The sequence below is a fragment of the Gopherus flavomarginatus genome, chromosome 21 (assembly GCF_025201925.1).
Source record: "Gopherus flavomarginatus isolate rGopFla2 chromosome 21, rGopFla2.mat.asm, whole genome shotgun sequence".
NCBI classification, from domain to species: domain Eukaryota; kingdom Metazoa; phylum Chordata; order Testudines; family Testudinidae; genus Gopherus; species Gopherus flavomarginatus.
Genome location: NC_066637.1, coordinates 20,094,059 through 20,112,542, shown reverse-complemented (window position 1 = coordinate 20,112,542; position 18,484 = coordinate 20,094,059). Strand labels below are relative to the sequence as shown.

The following is an 18,484-nucleotide window of genomic DNA, read 5'->3' as shown; positions in this document are numbered from 1 at the left end:
TGTGTGCACTTTTTAAAAAATCTGTAGATAATGTTTAATTTTTCTTTGTTAGACTTACACTAGGTGTCAGGTAAGACTTTCAGAAATGGAAGTCTAAACTTAAGATCCTAAGGGTACGTCTACACTACCCGCCGGATTGGTCGGGTAGCGATTGATTTATCGCGGATCAATTTATCGCGTGTAGTGTAGATGCGATAAATCAATCCCCGATCTCTCTCCCTTCAACTGCTGAACTCCAGCTCGGCGAGAGGAGGAAGCAAAGTTGATGGGGGAGCCGTGGCGCGCCATGGGGACATGAAGTAAGTAATTTTAATTCGATCTAATATACGACGACATCAGCTATGCTATTCTCATAGCTGAAGTTGCATATCTTAGATTGATTTCTCTCCCCCTCCCCCACAGTGTAGACCAGATCTGTATTTGGAAATCAGACCATTTATTTAGGTGCCAAAATATGGCCTTAAAAGCCAAAATGTGTGGGTTTTTTTTTTAAATTGTAACGCAAGATTTTTTGGACAAGAAGCAGCATGGATAAATCCTTAAACCTGACTCTTATCTCCCTCTCCCCCCCACCCCCGCCAAAAAATAAAATAAAAAAAAGCTGAATGTGTCTTTAAAAGGACACCACTGTATTTGGGAGTATTTTATACATGTTATTGAAAAGGGGTCATTTGGTATGTCAGTAATTTGGAAAGATTCAGTTACAGGCTTAAATTCCACAGAGGAATTTCCTTTTTTTTTTTTGTGTATCTTTGTTTATGTTCCCTGTTGTATTTAATTATTGCACTTGGTATCATTTAGAGCAAGTGATTCTGAAACCTCTTTACTAGCACACCTCACTCTCCTGTCAAAGGAGATCAGTTCAGGCCCCATGTTCATATTGGCTGAAGCTATAAAGTTTATAATTAAACAATCAGAGGCTCATCCATTTCATTACAAAGTGTCACTGTGTGTTTAGCATTTCTTGTTGTGGAAAAACCTATCCAAACTAAAACTAGGAGTGGCTTTCAGTGGAATTTTGGAGTAGGGCTCCAAGGGAAGAACAACAGAATGGGAGATAAAGGAGATTAATGCCTGGGAGCTGCTATCTGCTTCAGTATGGGTAGGCAACCTGTGACATGCGTGGTGGCAGTATGTGAGCTGATTTTCAGTGGCACTCTTACCCGGGTCCTGGCCACTGGTCCGGGGGGCTCTGCATTTTAATTTAATTGAAGCTGCTTAAACATTTTAAAAACTTTACATACAACAACAGTTTAATTATAAATTGTAGACTTATAGAAAGAGACCTTCTGAAAACATTAAAATGTATCACTGGCTCTCGAAACCTTAAATTAGAGTGAATAAATGAAGACTCGGCACACCTCTTCTGAAAGGTTGCAGGCTGGCTGTAATCACCAATAAGTGGAGCACTTAGCGTGGAGAAGAATTATCTTGTTCTCGGTGCTGGTATTGTAGTGGCTTCCAAAGGTGGCCAAGAGTCGTCATTGCAGAGAAAGCGCTGCTAGGTGGGTGGGTGACAGATTGTAACTAAAGCTGCTACAAGCATACAAAAAACTGAGAAGCCCATGCAGCAACTTACATTTTCAACTCACCCTCTTGAAAACAGGAAGTGAGTTCCAGGCCTCGCCCAGATACTATCCACTCCCTACCAATGCAGCCTGGTCACACAGCTTCAGAGAGCCTACCTTATAATAAGTCCAACAAAAAAAAAGAAAAACAGATCAGCCTATCTTCCTGAATGGATCCCATTGGAGAGTTAGTGTGGCATATTCATAATTTAGATCTGTTTTAAATTGGTTTACACTTAGTATTTGAGCTAGTTAGTTGTGACCTGATATCACGTTTGAATATACTAGGTAACTTAGTTGGAGTTCTATACTCCCTCCATTTTCATGTAGAAATTGAATAAAATGAACCAGTAAATTCTCACTAAAGCTTAGTCTTTGCTCAATTCACTTCTTAACCAACTTTTAAGTTCTTAACCAACTTTCTTTTGCCACTTATCCTCTCTGACCTTCAACATCTTTCTTTTGCCTTATTTCTCCCACAACTGAGCACATGAATTTTTAGCTATTTCTTGCATCAGGTATGTCAAGGTTTTTTCCCCCACTTTGAACTTTAGAGTATAAAAATTGGGGACCTGCATGAACACCTCTAAGCTTAATTACTAGCTTAGGTCTGGTACGCTGCCATCAGCCAGAATTTAGTGTCTGGCACACTTTCTGTTCCCCCAAAACCTTCCCTGGGGAACCCAGATCCAAACCCCTTGGGTCTTAAAACAAGGAGAAATTAACCATTCCCCCTCCTTTTCCCCCCAGACTTTCCCCTCCCTGGGTTGCCTTAAGAGGCTTCACACCGATCCAGACTCCTTGGATCTTAAAACAAGGAGGAATTAGCCCCACCCCTTTCCCCCCACCAGTCCCTGGTGAATTCAAACTCAATCCCTTGGATTTTAGAACAAGGAAAAATCAATCAGGTTCTTAAAAAGAAAGCTTTTAATTAAAGAAAGAAAGTAAAAATTATCTCTGTAAAATCAGGATGGAAAATGCTTTACAGGGTACTCAGATTCATATAGACTAGAGGGACCCCCCTTCCCCAGCCTTAGGTTCAAAGTTACAGCAAACAGAGGTAAAAAATCCTTCTAGCAAAAGAAACCTTTACAAGTTAAGAAAACAAACATAAGACTAATCCGTCTTGCCTGGCTATTACTTACAATTTTAAAACATGAAAGACTGATTCAGAAAGATTGGGAAAGCCTGGAACGATGTTCCGTCCCTCTCAGTCCCGAGAGCAAACAACGAACCAAACAAAAATCACAAACAAAGACTTCCCCCCACCAAGATTTGAAAGTATCTTGTCCCCCTATTGGTCCTCTGGTCAGGTGTCAGCCAGGTTTACTGAGCTTCTTAACCCTTTACAGGAAAAAGAGACATTAACCCGTAACCATCTGTTTATGACAAGGTATATTATAGTATTGCCAGCAGCTGCAATGGTGTTGCTCTTGCCACCGATGGGGATTGCGTCTGAATCCTTATGTCTTTAGTGCAGTTCCGCATCCAAGGATGAATGATTCACCATAAATCATTTTTAAAGTAGAATAGTCTAGTCCCTATCTTCTTATGGATCTGTTTCTCTAAACTAGTGATACTCAAACTGAGGCTCTTTAATGTGTGCTGCAAAGAGCTGCAGGAGACATATTAAAACACTGTGCTTTTACTATGTTGTTAACCAATTAAGTTATCTATTTGCACTAAATTATTAATACATTTGCTGTGAGAATTTTATATATTAAAAATATATAGTACTATAATAAATGAAACAATGAATTCACACTACTGTGGCTCTTTTGGGTAATCGCTAATTTGTCTTCTGAACCGCTGAGGTCTGAGTATCACTGTTGTAAAACACTCCCCCTCTCCCCTTTTTTTTATTTCTTTTATTTCTTTTATTCCTATTTCTTAAATCAGGACTGAGTTGGTCTCCATGTTGTCTGCTTTTCACTGACATGTTTTTTTTTCTCTGAAACATTTTTTGTTCCTCAGTCATATGATAAGTGATTACACTTGTTATAGTTGGTATGGCAACACCCATTTTTTTCATGTTCTCTGTATATATATCTTCCTACTGTATTTTCCGTTGCATGCATCCGATGAAGTAGGTTTTAGCCCACAAAAGGTTATGCTTAAATACATTTGTTCATCTCTAAGGTGCCACAAGTACTTCTCGTTCTTATAACTAAATGCTGAACTCTGCCTTTGTATGCAAGTGCCATAGAATGTAGGGAAAATATTAAGTGAGATTGTGTAGGTCATTAAATATTTCTCTAGTCACTAGTCTTAATCAAATATGTAGTCAAATTGACCTGAATGAAAGGACTAAATTTACCAATAATCCTTTTGAACAAGGACTTGTCCTTTGAAAATACACTAACTCTGCACTCTCCTGGGTGGCCAGATTATTGAAATTAAATGTTGGGCACATGACTGGAGTGTGTTCCCTAAAATGTGGCATCAGATTAGACACTGGAATTTTTGCAGCATACGTATGCTTCTTACTCTACCATGTCTACATAGGTTAGCAAATTCCTGGTTTTTCTGGTGCTAGCCAAAGTATGACATGGAGTAGAGGTTTAATGTCATTGTTTACCATGCCTACAGAAGTCTTCCCTGTAGTAAAGGGCTTAATGTATATGAAAAGAGCAGTATAAATGAGTGTTGAAGGAGTGAAATGCCAGATGGTAGCAAAGAATTTCTCAGAACAAGATATAAAGCACCATTTCCTAAAATTGGCTTAATTCTTAATTCTTATGCACCTGTGGCTCAAAAGATAAGATTGTAGTGAGGGTTCTATTGCAAACCTTTATTTTTAGAAACCACTGAAAATGTCTAACAATTTCCATATCTGTTCTGAAGACAAATAAGCATTTGGAGAGAAAACGGTAATTCTTCACTTCTGTCACATGGATGGAGAAGAACTTGTTACAAAAAATGCAGATTGCATTAAAATACTTGGGTTGAATTGAAATAATTATTGGAAAAAAATTTCCTAAACCCAAGGTAACATTGACAACCAAATTAAGGCTATGTCTACACTACAGACTTTACACCAGCAAAACTGTACTGCTGAAAGCTTTCCCTGTCAGGAGAGCCTCTCCTGCTGACATAAAGCTGTCCACACCACCACTTTTGCTGGTGAAACTTATGTCAGTCAGGGGTGTGCATGTTTTTTCACACCCCTGACTGACAAAAGTTTTACCAACAAAAGTGGTGGTGTAGACCAGCAGTTCTGAACCTTTTTTCTTTCTGAGGCCCTGCCCAGTATGCTATAAAAATTCCTTAGCCCACCTGTGCCACAACTACTGTTTTTCTGCATATCCAGTAGATTAAAAGCCAGGGCTGGCAGTAGGTGGCAAGCAGGGCAACTGCTTGGGGACCCATGCCACAGGGGGCACTATGAAGGTATGTTGCTCAGGTTTCAGCCCCAGGTGGTGGTGCTCGGGCTTTAGCTTACTGCCTGGGCCCCAGTGAGTCTAATACCTTTCTTGCTCTCTGGATTATTTTGAGGGATCCCCTGAAATCTGCTTGTAGCCCCCCGGGGGCCCTGGATCCCTGGTTGAGAACCAGTGGGGTAGACAAGGCCTAAGTTAGTTTTTGTTGTGGCCCAACCCTATACTCTTCAGTTAATTTGCATTGCTGCATCTGTAAGTGACATGGGCTTCTGGACACTCTTCCCATAAAGCTGCTTTCTGGACTCTTGTTTTGTTCATGCTGTTTGTCACCAGTTGGAGGCAAGATGCCAGCTGATACCATAAATTGACCAATAGGTGTGCTGAATAGAAAAATCCACTGGACTAAGGCTAAAAATTACCTAGTGTATTAACGAGTTTTTTACGACCTGTTTGAGGTTTGTGTGAAATTATGAGTGTGGGGCTACCTTGGTCAGAGAACTCCAGTGACCAAAGATGCTCATTCTGCAGTTGAGACTGCTCGATGAAACTGGGTTGATGATGACTGTCATAAACAGATAGCTAAGGGTTAATGTCTCTTTCACCTGAAGCACCTGACCAGAGGACCAATCAGGAAACAGGATTTTTTCAATTCTGGGTGGAGGGTTTTTTGTGTATGAGTCTTTTTTGTTCTGGGTCTTCTGCCGGAATCTCTCTCAGCTATGAGAAGGATTTCTATTTTCTGCTTTCTAATCTTCTGTTTACAAGTTGTAAGTACAAATATAGTAAAACAGTAAGGTTTCTATTGTTTTCTTTGTATTTACATGAATATAGTTGCTGGAGTGCTTTAAATTGTATTCTTTTTGAATAAGGCTGTTTATTCATATTTCTTTTAAGCAATTGACCCTGTATTTGTCACCTTAATACAGAGAGACCATTTGTATGTATTTTTCTTTCTTTTTTATATAAAGCTTTCTTTTAAGACCTGTTGGAGTTTTTCTTTAGTGAGGAACTCCAGGGAATTGAGTCTGAAGCTCACCAGGGAATTGGTGGGAGGAAAAAGTCAGAGGGAAATCTGTGTGTGTTAGATTTACTAGCCTGACTTTGCATTCCCTCTGGGTGAAGAGGGAAGTGCTTTTGTTTCCAGGACTGGAATTAGAGAGGGTGGGCTCCCTCTGCTTAGATTCACGGAGGTTGCTTCTGTGTCTCTCTCCAGGAGCACCTGGAGGGAGGGGGAAGGGAAAAGGTTTATTTCCCTTTGCTGTGAGACTCAAGGGATTTGGGTCTTGGGGTCCCCAGGGAAGGTTTTTGGGGGGACCAGAGTGCCCCAAAACACTCTAATTTTTTGGGTGGTGGCAGCAGTACCAGGTCCAAGCTGGTAACTAAGCTTGGAGGTTTTCATGCTAACCCCCATATTTTGGACGCTAAGGTCCAAATCTGGGACTAAGTTATGACAATGACACTTAGTGCTTTTCTGTGAGAAAGTAAGCAAAAAATCTAAATATTTTTCTTTTGTTCCCTTAGATTCATATTGGATTTGATATACTAACGGACTTCAGCTATGCAGACAATTAAATGTGTGGTTGTGGGTGATGGTGCTGTTGGTAAAACATGTCTCTTAATTTCTTACACAACAAACAAATTCCCATCGGAATATGTACCAACGGTGAGTATAAAGGGTGAAAACGTCATGGTTTTGGGGGCGGGTGAAAGGAAAAGCATAATCCTGTAGTTAATTTTATGGTCTATATACTGTTACTTTCTTGTGCTCCTCCCAGATCTTTGCTTTTATCACATCTCTCCCTCTCTACTTGGTACCCAGACCTGACGTCTTATGACAAGCTAGAAAACAGCATGTTCAAGGCACATTCTGCTTATGATAAGCAAAAGTTATTATAGCATCTGTATGGCTTCTCTGTGTGTTTTGAGACATTGGTATAAGTGAATTCTTGTCCATGATTTATCTGTTCCTGCTGCATAGCCTTCATCTAAAGACCTAACCCTCTCATCTGTTGACAGTACAGTTGGGTGCTGTGAGGTGGGATTATTTCAAGCTCTTTTAACTTTAAGTGGGGTATGAGCAGCATACGTGCTTAAAAGATGTAATTTTAAATAGGGACGATTCCTGACCATTTTGCAGCCTCAAATGCATGTGCTCATGCTGCTTCTTCGGTCTTTGGGGAGTGATACTGTTCCTTCTCGTATTCCATCTGCGAGATCTTGAGGACAAGAAAGGAGGCAGAACTGCCTACAGGCTCTCTTATTGTAAGAGATTTTGGCAATCAAGTCTTATGGTTCTGAGGCTTCCAATACCTCGGTTTCTATGATGGACCCATGTTTGTCTCATGACCCATCTAGGGGCCAAGAGGTAGTGGAGGTAGCCGTAAACTTAAGATTCCAGGAATCAAGGCAAAGGAATTTGACCAGCAAGGATCAGAATGTCTGTTGGTACAAGGTATCCATATACTTCCCTCTCCAGTTTAAACTTGGAAGAAGCATGGCAAAGTTGTGGCTGCAGAGGATCTATCTGATAGCTCTAAGAAGCATTACCCCGCAGGTCCTAATCCTCTCTGTGGTCCTGAGGGCAAGAGGGAGGTATCTAGAACCCCTTCTTCCTTTCCTTTGGAGGAGGAAAAAAATCACTTAGTGAGAGTGCTGAGGTGGCAGTACAAGCTTCTGGTTCTATTGGAACTGATTACCTAGTTTTCCTTCAAGTGATTGTGCACATATACATCCCATTGTAGGTGTGTGTGCGTGTGTGCAATGCACTTGAGTTGGAGACTTTTGTCAGCAATAGTCAGCGCATGTGCCCTTGGTCTCCTTGTGGTCTCAGGCAAGGGCATAAAAGGGGCATGTCCACCACCTTCCTCTGACTCTCTTCTCACTGCTTGTGGCAAGAGCTGGAGCTCCATGTAGCCTTAGCTTTGGTCAACCAGCTTTGGAAAACTTTTTATAAAGTTGTTCTAGTTATAGTATAAGTGTATATAGTGTAGAATAGTATAGTTATTGTCACGGAGTGTGGGGAAGTCAGGGCCCTACATCCCCCACTTCCTGCTATTCACCATGACTCTCAGCCAGCCAGTAAAAGAGAAGGTTTATTAGATGACAGGAACACAGTCCCAAGCAGGGCTTGTAGGTACAACCAGGACCCCTCAGCCAGGTCCCTCTGGGATGGGGGCAAGTATCTTAGACCCCTGACTTGGGGTTCTCTGCCTCTTCCCAGCCAGCCCAAAACTGAAACCAAAACCCTTCGAGCAGGCTCTCTCCCCCTCCTTCTCTCCCTTTGTCCAATTTCCCAGGCAAAGGTGTCAACTTGCCCCATCCTCCTTCCTGGCTCAGGTACCATCCCTCACCTAAAGTAATCCCCTGCTCTCCCATCCCCCATGCAGACAGTTCCAGTAAAACTAAATGACATTTCCAGGTCAATCTACCCCACTCTCTACTGCGTCACAGTTATACTTTTATTACTACCTGGAAGACTTACTGTGAAGAGATCCCTGGGTCTAAACATTGTGCCACATGCAAGGCTGTTATCTGGTCAGATGGGCATAAGAGAGAAACAGGAGAAGGCTCCAAGTGGGGGCCCACAGCCAAAACCTGGGCGCTGTGTGTGTGTGGGGGGCAAAACCGAAACCCAAGGGCTTCAGCTCTGACAGCCTGGGGTGGGGACTGTAACCTGAAACCCGCCATTCAGGGCTGAAGTTCTTGGACCTTGGGCAGTGGGGCTTGGGATTCAGCCCCAGGCCTCAGCAAGTCTAATGTCACTCTTGGCAACCCCCACTTTGGGGTCCCGACCCACTGTTTGAGAACTGCTGCACTAGACCGTCTCTCCAACACAGACCTCAATATCCCTCTAAGAAGAAGCCAAGATCTCCTAGATGTCAACAGTTGTCTTTAATGTAGTGGATCCTTCTCATCAGACATCTTTAGAACAGTTATTTTGATATTTTGGTTGAAGACAGTACATCAACAGTATCTCCTTTTGAGTCATGTCTATCCCTTTTTTACCACGCTTGGGAAAACATCACATCAGACAAGTGGGTCATGGTTAAGGAGGAACGTGTTATCCAGGTCCTTTTAGCAACCCACATTCCTTGTCCCTCTTCAGGACTCCTCTCATGAGACTGTTACTTCAAGTGCTGTGGTCTTTTCTGGAATTGGGAGCAATAGAAGAAGTTCCTTACCAACATGAATAGAAAGGCTTCTATTCCTGATACCTTCTGATTTCGAAGAAATCTGGGGGCATCCATCCTCTTCTAGACTTAAGAAAGCTGAACGGCTTCATCAGAAAGATCAAGTTAAGGATGGTTGCCCTCGCTTCTTCCCTGGAGACTGGTAACTGTCCTCGAATTTTACAATATGTATACTTCCACATTGTGATACGTCCCTCCCACATTAATTACCTTCGATTTGTGGTAGGCACCAACCACTACCAGTACATAGTGCTCCCTTTCAGTTTGTCATAAGCTTTAAGGGTCTTCACCATATGTATGTCTGTGTTAGCAGCACATCTGTCATTTAAGCATTCAAACTTTCATTTACCTGGACAATTGGCTGGTGTGGGCAGCATCAAGAGACCAGATCCGGCATCAGATGCCTGTCATTAAGTCCTCTTTTGTCTACACCTGAAACTAACATTTGGAGAGGTCTCGAGTGCAACCCACTCAATGTATATCTTTAACAGGGGCATACCTCAATAGTCATGGCTTCTCTCCTAGTGGGAAGGTATAGAATTTAGCAGCCTTTCCAGTGGCCTCGGATCCAGCCCTTTAACAGTGTATACCCGCCTGCAGCTCCTAGGCCTTTGTTCCATCATAGATACATATCTTCTTCCCTGGTCCAATGTGCTCCTATATGCAGTCCCTCCAGTTCCTCTCATTCCCTGAATTCTCAGGAAGCTAAAACAGGACAAAGTATTGTTGATCATCATTTCACAAGCATGGCCAAGACATTGTTGGTTCATGAATCTACGTTGCCTCTCCATCTGTTCACTGAGAACTTCACCACTAGTGGCAGATCTTCTGTCATAGAACTAGGGTGAATCTCTGCACTCACCTTACTGCCTGGATGATCTCTGGTTGAACACTCATGAGAAACTGTGATCCCAATAGGTCCAGACCATCTTGGTGAGTAGCAGAAAGGAGTCCGCTAGAGCCACACACAAATCAAAGCGGAAGAGATTTTCCCCTTTGGGCACAGTCCAACAAAGTGTATCTCCATGTCACAGTCCAGTGTGTGCATAACTGCAGTATCTCCTATATTTGAATTCCTCAGGCCTCTCAGATAGTTCTTTGAGAGTTCCCCTGGGTTCTATTTCACCTAGGTTCTATTTTAGCATATCTGCCAATAGATGGATTTTTCCATCTTCTCTGATCCTCTTGTTTTGAGATTTTCAAAAGGCCTAGTTAATACTTACCCTGCTGTGTCTGAGATTTAAATTTTAGTTCACTAGATTTGTGGGTCCCCCTTTGAGCCTATGGTGACAACTTCACTATTTGTGTTGTCTATGAAGATCACATTTTTAGTGGCAATCACTTCCATGAGGAGGGTTTCAGAACTTAAAGCTCTTCTTGCTGACGTTCCTTTTACAGTCTTTTGTAAGGACAAGATGTTCCTTAATACACATCCTAAGTTTATGCCTGAGGTAATGTCAGCCTTCCATCTAAATCAAACCATTAACCTTTCAGTTTTTTTCACGAAATCCTATTCCTCTCAGGCCGAGGAAACTCTCCATTGAATGTTCATAGAGCTCTGGCATTTTATTTGGACTGTATTAGATTCTTTAGATAAGGGGTTCTCAACCTGGGGGTCGTGATCCCTCAAGGGGTCTCGAGGTTATTACGTGGAGCGTCGCGAGCTGTCAGCCTCCAACCCAAACCTCGCTTTGCCCACAGCATATATATTATTTTATAAGGGGTGTCACATTCAGAGACTTGCTGTGTGAAAAGGGTCACCAGTACAAAAGTTTGAGAACCATTGCTTCAGATCTTCTCCTAGACTCTCTTTGTAACCTTTGTTGAAAGAGTGAAGGGCCAATCTGCATTGTCTGAGAATCTCACTGGATTTCTGGCTGCTACCAGCTCACTAAGCCTCTCCTGCAGAGGATAATGGCTCACTCTGCCAGAGCTCAGTCCTCCACTTCAACTTTCCTGAGCAATGTTCCAATAGGTGATGTTATATGGAAGGCACTAACATGGTCATAGCTTTTCTACACTTTGCCATCATGTAAGCCTCTCATGATGGTGCCAGCTTTGGCAAATTGGTGCTACAGTCTGTTTAGATCTCAAGTCATTCCACCTGGAAGGAAACTGTTGTTGAGTCACCTACAGTGGAATGTATGTGTTCACAATCACTCAGAAAAAAGTTACTTATCTTATGATAACTTGTGCACAACACATCGAAGAACATATACACTCCACGACCCTCCCAACTTTCCTGCTAGTCATAACTGAGGAAGGAATGGAGAAGGAGATGGCGGAGATGCCTCTTCTACGGCATCACCTAGAGCATGAGGAGAGAAGGAGCACATGCTCTGCCAGGTGGTATTGCTGGCAAAAATCTCCAGCTCGGGTGCACGGAGTGTGCACCCACTTACAGTGGAATGTATATGTGCGCAACGCATCTTGAAGAACAGTTACTGTAAGACAAATAACCATTTTTTCTGGAGCTCCTTAACAATGGGGCAGTCTCTTTCACAAAAGAAAATTACTCTGATGCAATCCTGTATCTGGAACTATAGGAAGACTTCTACTTTCTTAATCTTGGACCAGTGTGGACCTGAAGCTGTTGGAGGTTAGGCTTAAAGCCTGAGGACCATATGCATTGATCTACAACTCCACCTTCTAGCAAGCGTGAATCTTATTACAGACATTGGAGGGATTAAATTTGAAGCTTGAATGATGTGGCCATGCTGGCAATCTCTGTGATTCTACCTATACCACAGGAGGAGGATGAAGAAACTATCCTCTTGCAGATGATAAACCCTGATCTGAGAGCAATGTAAGTCCACTTTTGAACCCATGGGAGATGGCTCACTGTTTTGTCTCTGAAAATTGCATTCCTTATAGCTGTAACAACTGCAAGAAGTGTCAGTGATCTTAAGGTTCTTATGACTGATCATCTTTTTATGCTTTTCCCTGAGAATGTGGTCCTTTTCAGTCACCCCAAATTTTTTCCTAAGTTGATAAGATTACCATATATTAATCATTTGTGTTATCTGTTAGTATCTCTTCCAGCTTTGGGTTCCTAAACAAGTCATTCTCAACCTTTCCAGACTATTATTCCTCTTTTAGGAATATGATTTGTTTTGTGTACCCCCCAAATTTCACCTCACTTATACTACTTGCTTACAAAATCAGACATAAAAATGCAAGTGTCACAACAAACTATTACAGAAAAATTGATTGCTTTCTCATTTTTACCATATAATTATAAAATAAATAAATTGAATAAAAATATTGTACTTGCATTTCAGAGTATGGTGTATATAGAACTGTATAAACAAGTCATTGTCTGTATGAAATTTTATTTGTATTGACTTTGGTGCTTTTTATGTAGCCTGTTGTAAAACTAGGCAAATATCTAGATGAGTTGTTGTACCCCCTGGAAGACCTCTGCGTACCCCTAGGGGTACATGTACAACACTTGCAGCAGATGTCAAGAGGGAAACTTTCTACCATAAAAATTCGCCATCTCTTCATTGCATATGGTGATAAGGGAAATTTATTACTGCTCAGTGCGTGTCCAAGTGGATCAGAGTCTTTATTAAAGAAGTCATAAGATAGCCAGCATTCTTGTGCCCGAAGAGCTCGTGGTTCATTCCACTAGGGCTAAGGCAACTTCAGGGGCTTGACTATGCTGTCACATAGTAGGAAGTCTATAGGGCTTCTACATGGAGTTCAATACATACTTTTAATAAGCCTTATGCCTTCCACCAAGCCTGAATATATTATGCACATTTGAGAGCAGTGTTCAGTCTTTGTTTATCTAGGATGCCTAAGCCCACCTTTCTGGGGAAGGGTAGCATTGCTTGCTAAATTCCCAGCAGTTATTGTAAGGTAAGTGACTTTAAAGAAACAAAAGTTACTTAGTTACTTAGCAATAGCTGGTGGTGGCCAAGATAGACGGTATGAACATGCAGAAGCCTATCTGCCCATCTTCTCTTCTTCCTTGGAGTACTGTTACTCTCAAGCTTTAAGGTTCAGGTGGAAGGAACTTTGGTTATGTTACATCCCCTTTTCTAGCCTTGCATGCAGAATGTTCAGAGTCTGAAAGTGGGTAGGGTCTGCTTGCAGGAGCCCCAACAAGCACTGCTGTTGGAATGTTCCATTGGCCTGCAACTCTACAGGGCCATCTCCCTATAGTATGACTGCACAGAGGCTTATTTCAAACTCCTGTTAATGGACAGTGACTTTCATTTTTCTTGCCAATGCTCATAGTAATAAAAACACAGGCAAAAAATATAGAAATACAACAGCCAATATTGTTTCTAAAATGAAAACGAGTCATCCATTTGTTGTCAGCCAGCCTTAATGTCTCAGAGGCATTTATAGCTGAAAAAGAAACTTGACTGAGTGCCTGCAAAGCTGTTTTCTGCTGTGGTGCATGCAACAGTGTTAAATGATCAGTTGTGATTCCTGGCAAGGAAACTTTAAAAGCAGCTAGGGGTTCTGTGTGGGATTGCTGAAATACGCTTTCTTACCCCCACTGATATTTTCTACCTCAGAGGTAGAATCTGGGATGATGGACAGTAAGTCGTGTGTTGTGTCGTTCCTCCCCCCCAGCCCACAAGCATACCAATAAGAGTAGAGAGTAACTGGCTAGACATGACTCATTTAGTAAGTCATATTATTCTAGCAAGAAAAAGGTGGAGATCCCCTTTTGCTGGTTGTGCTCAAGGAGAAGGGAGCTGGCAAGTGCAGGGATAGTGAATTTTTTGTCATGGTCCAAATTTCTTGAGGAAGGTCTAGTGAAGGTCCAGACTCCAGAGGAAAAACAATAACAATTATAATAAGTTTAAAAAAAAAAAAAAGATTTTGGCATTTGTTCAAAAGCATCTGGCGGTCCAGATTTGGCCAGCGGTCTGTCTATTGACTACTCTTGGAGTAGAGTGAAGAGAAGGAAGATTGCCACTTTTTGCATACACTTGGGTTTTTAGGCACTGGTGTATGCTGTGAACTCCCACTTTCAGCTGACCCCTGTTAGCTACACTGATGCAAGTAATGGTTTTCACTTCTGTACCGCACAAGCCATTTTGTAGTTGCAATAGCGAAAACCGCAGTATAAACAAGGCTTTTATCTGAAAGTGATGCATTGTCACTACACCAGTGTGGTGGATCCCCTTTCTCTTTCACTCTATTCCACCTCCTCAGCTTCCATCATTCCCCTCTTCCTAGAGCACGTTCAGCAATGGAAGGAAGGGGAATAATGCAAAGAAGTCCAAGATATTCACCACCTCTGGGAATACCTTTGCAACAAAGGAGCTATAGAGACAGTTCCTCAAGGAGTATCTGTGGGAGAGGGTATAGGGGGTATGATCCTACCTCAGGTGCTTGCTGATATCAAAGAAGGTAGAAGGCCTCAATGAATCTGCTTCATCTCGGATTCACAAAGTCCCTCAAGTTCAAAATGCTGAGCTTGAATAGTCATCTCTACCCTGTCCTAAGCTGGCTGTGCAGGTCTTCATCTAAACAAAATGGTAACCTCTACATCAGAGGTGGGCAAACTTTTTAGCCTGAACGCCACATCAGGGTATGGAGGTTTTCTGGCAGGCCATGACTGTTTACAAAATTAACAGTTCATGTTCAGACAGGGACAACACAGGTTTGTTTCAAAATCAACACTATTAAAATAATTTTGTTGAGCAATGTGCTGTTAGAAAATTACATTACTGGGCTGTTTGTTGATTTTTGCCACGCAGTTTTGCTTCTGTCTGAACAGAAATTGTATGTTACCCTGGATTTGTCGGGCGTCAGCTTCCAGTCATTGGAACTCATTAAGATTCACCAGCCCCCTGCTCTCAAATCTCTTCCCGTAGGTCTCAACAACCCACAATCAAATCGCGTCTGGGTGCTTGGAAAGTCACATAAGTCAACAAGTAGCAGACACCTGGGCTTGCATGTTCCAGGCTCTGAGGGCGCGTGAGGCACTTTTGGGCTGGGTAGGCAGAGTAACGTGTGTTCTCACACACAGATGGCTGGAGCGGGGCAAGCCCCCGACCCCACTCCTCAGCTGGAGTGCTGGGTGTTTGGAGCGAGAGCACTGGAGTGGGGCAGTGGAGCACGAGGGCCAGATTAAAAGGTCTGACAGCCCGGACGCGGCTCGTAGTTTGCCCACCCCTGCTCTACATAGCCATCTGACAGTTGCACCGGAAATATCTAACTGTTGGGGGAAAAAGTTACTGTTGGTACAGAGGGCAGGCCTTTGAGCTGTCCATGGCACCAAAGGTGTTCAGAGTGCTTAGCTATGGTAATTACATATCTAACCCTACCTGAACCTTTGGCTCATTCAAGCATGATTCAGCCAGGCACTTGCATACTTACTTCTAGGTTAACATCCTCCGTTGCAGACTCTTGGTCTGCAAATAAGCAGTATGCTTGTTTTATATTGGAGGATATCTTACAAGGAGGAGCAGTTCTGGCCCCAACTCTGGCAGAAGCCTTTCTGCCATAAGACAGATCTGAAAAGCCATGTCTGTCTTAAAGAAACCATGTCAGGGAACAGCGTTTTTCCTCACATTGGTGTCTTTGTTCATGTATGACTATAAATACCTACACATGAAGCCTCTGCCACACTGGGTATCCCTAAATCAAACCATAAAAATGGACACCTTAGAGACTTGGTTCACCAATTCTTTACATCCTGCAACAGCTCAGATGGTGTGAGCCCAGGGACAATGTAATGAAAGCTTCCTTCAACCCACTAGCTTCCTTAGCAATTATCACCACAGATGCTTCCAAACTGGGCTAGGAGCCCATTTACATGAACAAGAAGTCCATGGCCACCTAAATGCACTGGAATGCAGAGATATTTGTTTGGGCCCTAAAGTCACTTCTGCCGTCTCTGATAACTGACCTACTCTATAATTCTGGTATGAAAGGACGAAGTGTTAAACCATACCCAAAGTTTATTCTAGAAGTGGTCACCGATTTATCTTCTACTGAGACATCCAGTAGCAAGTGTTACCCACTCGGCCTCGTGACAGCATGCATAATATTCACAGTGATCAGCAACCTGAGAGTACAGGGAATACTTGTCTGTCTACTTCTGGTTGATCTACTTATCAGGTATTTCAACTACTAGAGGATAGAGACCATTATGGAGTTCACTCTGAGGATACTTAGTGGCACACTGCTTAATTGTTGACCACCCAATGCCTACACATACCATAATTCACATGGGAGTAGTATTTGACCCCAAAGAAGGAATTATTTGCCTGCCAACACTTCAGATTTCAGAAACTCTGTTCCACCATAGATAAAAATCAGATTATAGAAGAAAGCCAAAACTGGGGCCACTTCCCCTTTGTGGTAATGAGGGTGCTGCTTACAATTTCCTGGATCTTTATAGAAAATGCGGTGGTTAAGGCAGTATCTTCTGTTCACACAGTAGCCCAAGGAACATTCCTTCATGAGAAACCTGGTTCAGATCTTCAGATCAGATTCCTTTCTTTCAATGGTAGATTTCCCAAAGTTTTGAAAGGATGTAATAACAGATATCGGGGCAGGAGTGCAATTGGGCAGATAGTTGCTGACAAAGGAAGTGGGGCATTCATATGCAGTTCAAACCTTTAGCAGGATGCCTCCTATGATAGGCACCATTTTGAGAGGATGGGAATATCGCTAGGAATCTCTTGACATAAGGCAGGTGATCAAGAAAAGAAAGTTCAAACTATACATTTTCTTCAGCTGAGGAGACTGGCTATGGTTGCAGTGATGCTCGTCAGTATTGGAGGATCAACAAGGATGAAATTAGATTAAAATATGAGAACAAAGGTTAACGGGGCAATAATAATTTTCCAGAGGCCAGAAATGATCAAGTCCCTTGTCATGTGGCATGAACCCTTAATAGACATAGCTTAGTTGATGCTTTCACCAAATTTTAAAATTTCACTGTCATAGAAGCTCATAGTTGAAAATGTGCAATTACACTGTAGACTTGGGAGAGATGGTGGATATTTTTGGCAGCTGAATAGGGTAATGAAATATTTTGGTGCCTGGGAAGGATGGGTGTGTGTAGTGGCAAGGTGGGTGGGCACTGGAGCTTCTGGTATTAAGGTGTATATTTCCTTCCCATTTTGGGCAGCAGTGATTCTGTTTAGAAGTGGAGTGCTTTGAATGCCCCACTTCCTTTGTCAGCAACTAGCTTCCCAGGTGAACTCCTGCCCTAATATCTGTTACTACATCCAACAGTAATGGGGGAACACATGAACTTAATTCTGCTAAAATGATCAAGTGAAATGGTTAATATTGATATTTTACATTGTGTTCCAGAGCTCTCACTCCACTGAGTTACTGTTTCAGGTCTGCATGCTCAAGTAGACTTCGCTTTATTAATTTATATTCAGTTCATGTTTGGAAGGATTTCTTTGATCTATATGGGCTTAACTTTTTTAAAATGAAAGGTTAGATTATTGACCTACTTTTTTTTCCCTCTGCAGGTGTTTGATAACTATGCTGTAACAGTGATGATTGGTGGGGAGCCGTATACCCTAGGCTTGTTTGATACTGCAGGTGAGAAAGTTAACTTTTCTGTATTTACACTAACTCTGTAACATTTACTTTATATTTAGCTGTGAAACTCTGAGCACCTTTCTTAGTCCTGAGGAAGAGCTCCGAGTAGCCTGGAACTTGTCTATCTCACCAACAGAAGTTGGTCCATTAAAAGATCTTCCCTCACCCACCTTGTCTTTCTAATAAGAAAAAGCAGAGATGTTGATCATTTAGGGTTAAGTACCAAACTAATGAATTGGGCAAAATCTAACTGTGCCCTGCAGAGAGGGAGGAACCATCTCATAACCTTAAAGAGCTTGTGGCATCCCTTTAGATCACATCATCATCCAGGGCCCTCCTTGAGTCCTCTTAAGGCATTTAAGGTGGTGCTGTCATGGATCCTTCATAATCCTAACTACTCCCCCTTAAATCTGTATTTTCTGTAACAACACTATTATCAAATACTCTCCATCTCTGCTTCGCTTTTATCTTTAATTGATAAGGCCTTTATTCTGTGATCTGCATCTGATATTAAAAACATTTTCTCACCACTCTGACGTCATTTTTTGTATCATTTCTGTAACTTTATTTTTTGCTTAGGGTTTTTACATGGGAGCAATGTGCATTGGTGGCACAAGGCTTTTTAATGAATGAAGATGGCTTCCAGCATGCTGTTATCAAATTTTAAGCACCTCTTGTGTGTGGACTCTGTTGTAGCTAGAATTTGCAGAACTGTACAATCAAGAGTAAAGTGTTCTAGAGTTTGGAATACTTACGATTTGAAACTTAATTATTTCTTCGAGTGCTTGCTCATATCCATTCCAGTTAG

The 18,484-nt window shown here is 42.1% G+C and overlaps 1 protein-coding gene across 2 annotated transcripts in view; it reads left to right on the top strand.

The window, feature by feature from the left end:
- Positions 1 to 18,484, top strand: part of CDC42 (cell division cycle 42) — a 45,547-nt gene that overhangs the window by 10,459 nt on the left and 16,604 nt on the right. For both annotated transcript variants that reach the window (XM_050931290.1, XM_050931291.1), the window contains exons 2-3: positions 6,470 to 6,611; positions 17,604 to 17,676. In XM_050931290.1, coding sequence (XP_050787247.1) covers positions 6,507 to 6,611; positions 17,604 to 17,676 — 178 coding nt within the window. In that variant the 5' untranslated portion in view covers positions 6,470 to 6,506. The remainder of the gene's footprint in view (positions 1 to 6,469; positions 6,612 to 17,603; positions 17,677 to 18,484) is intronic.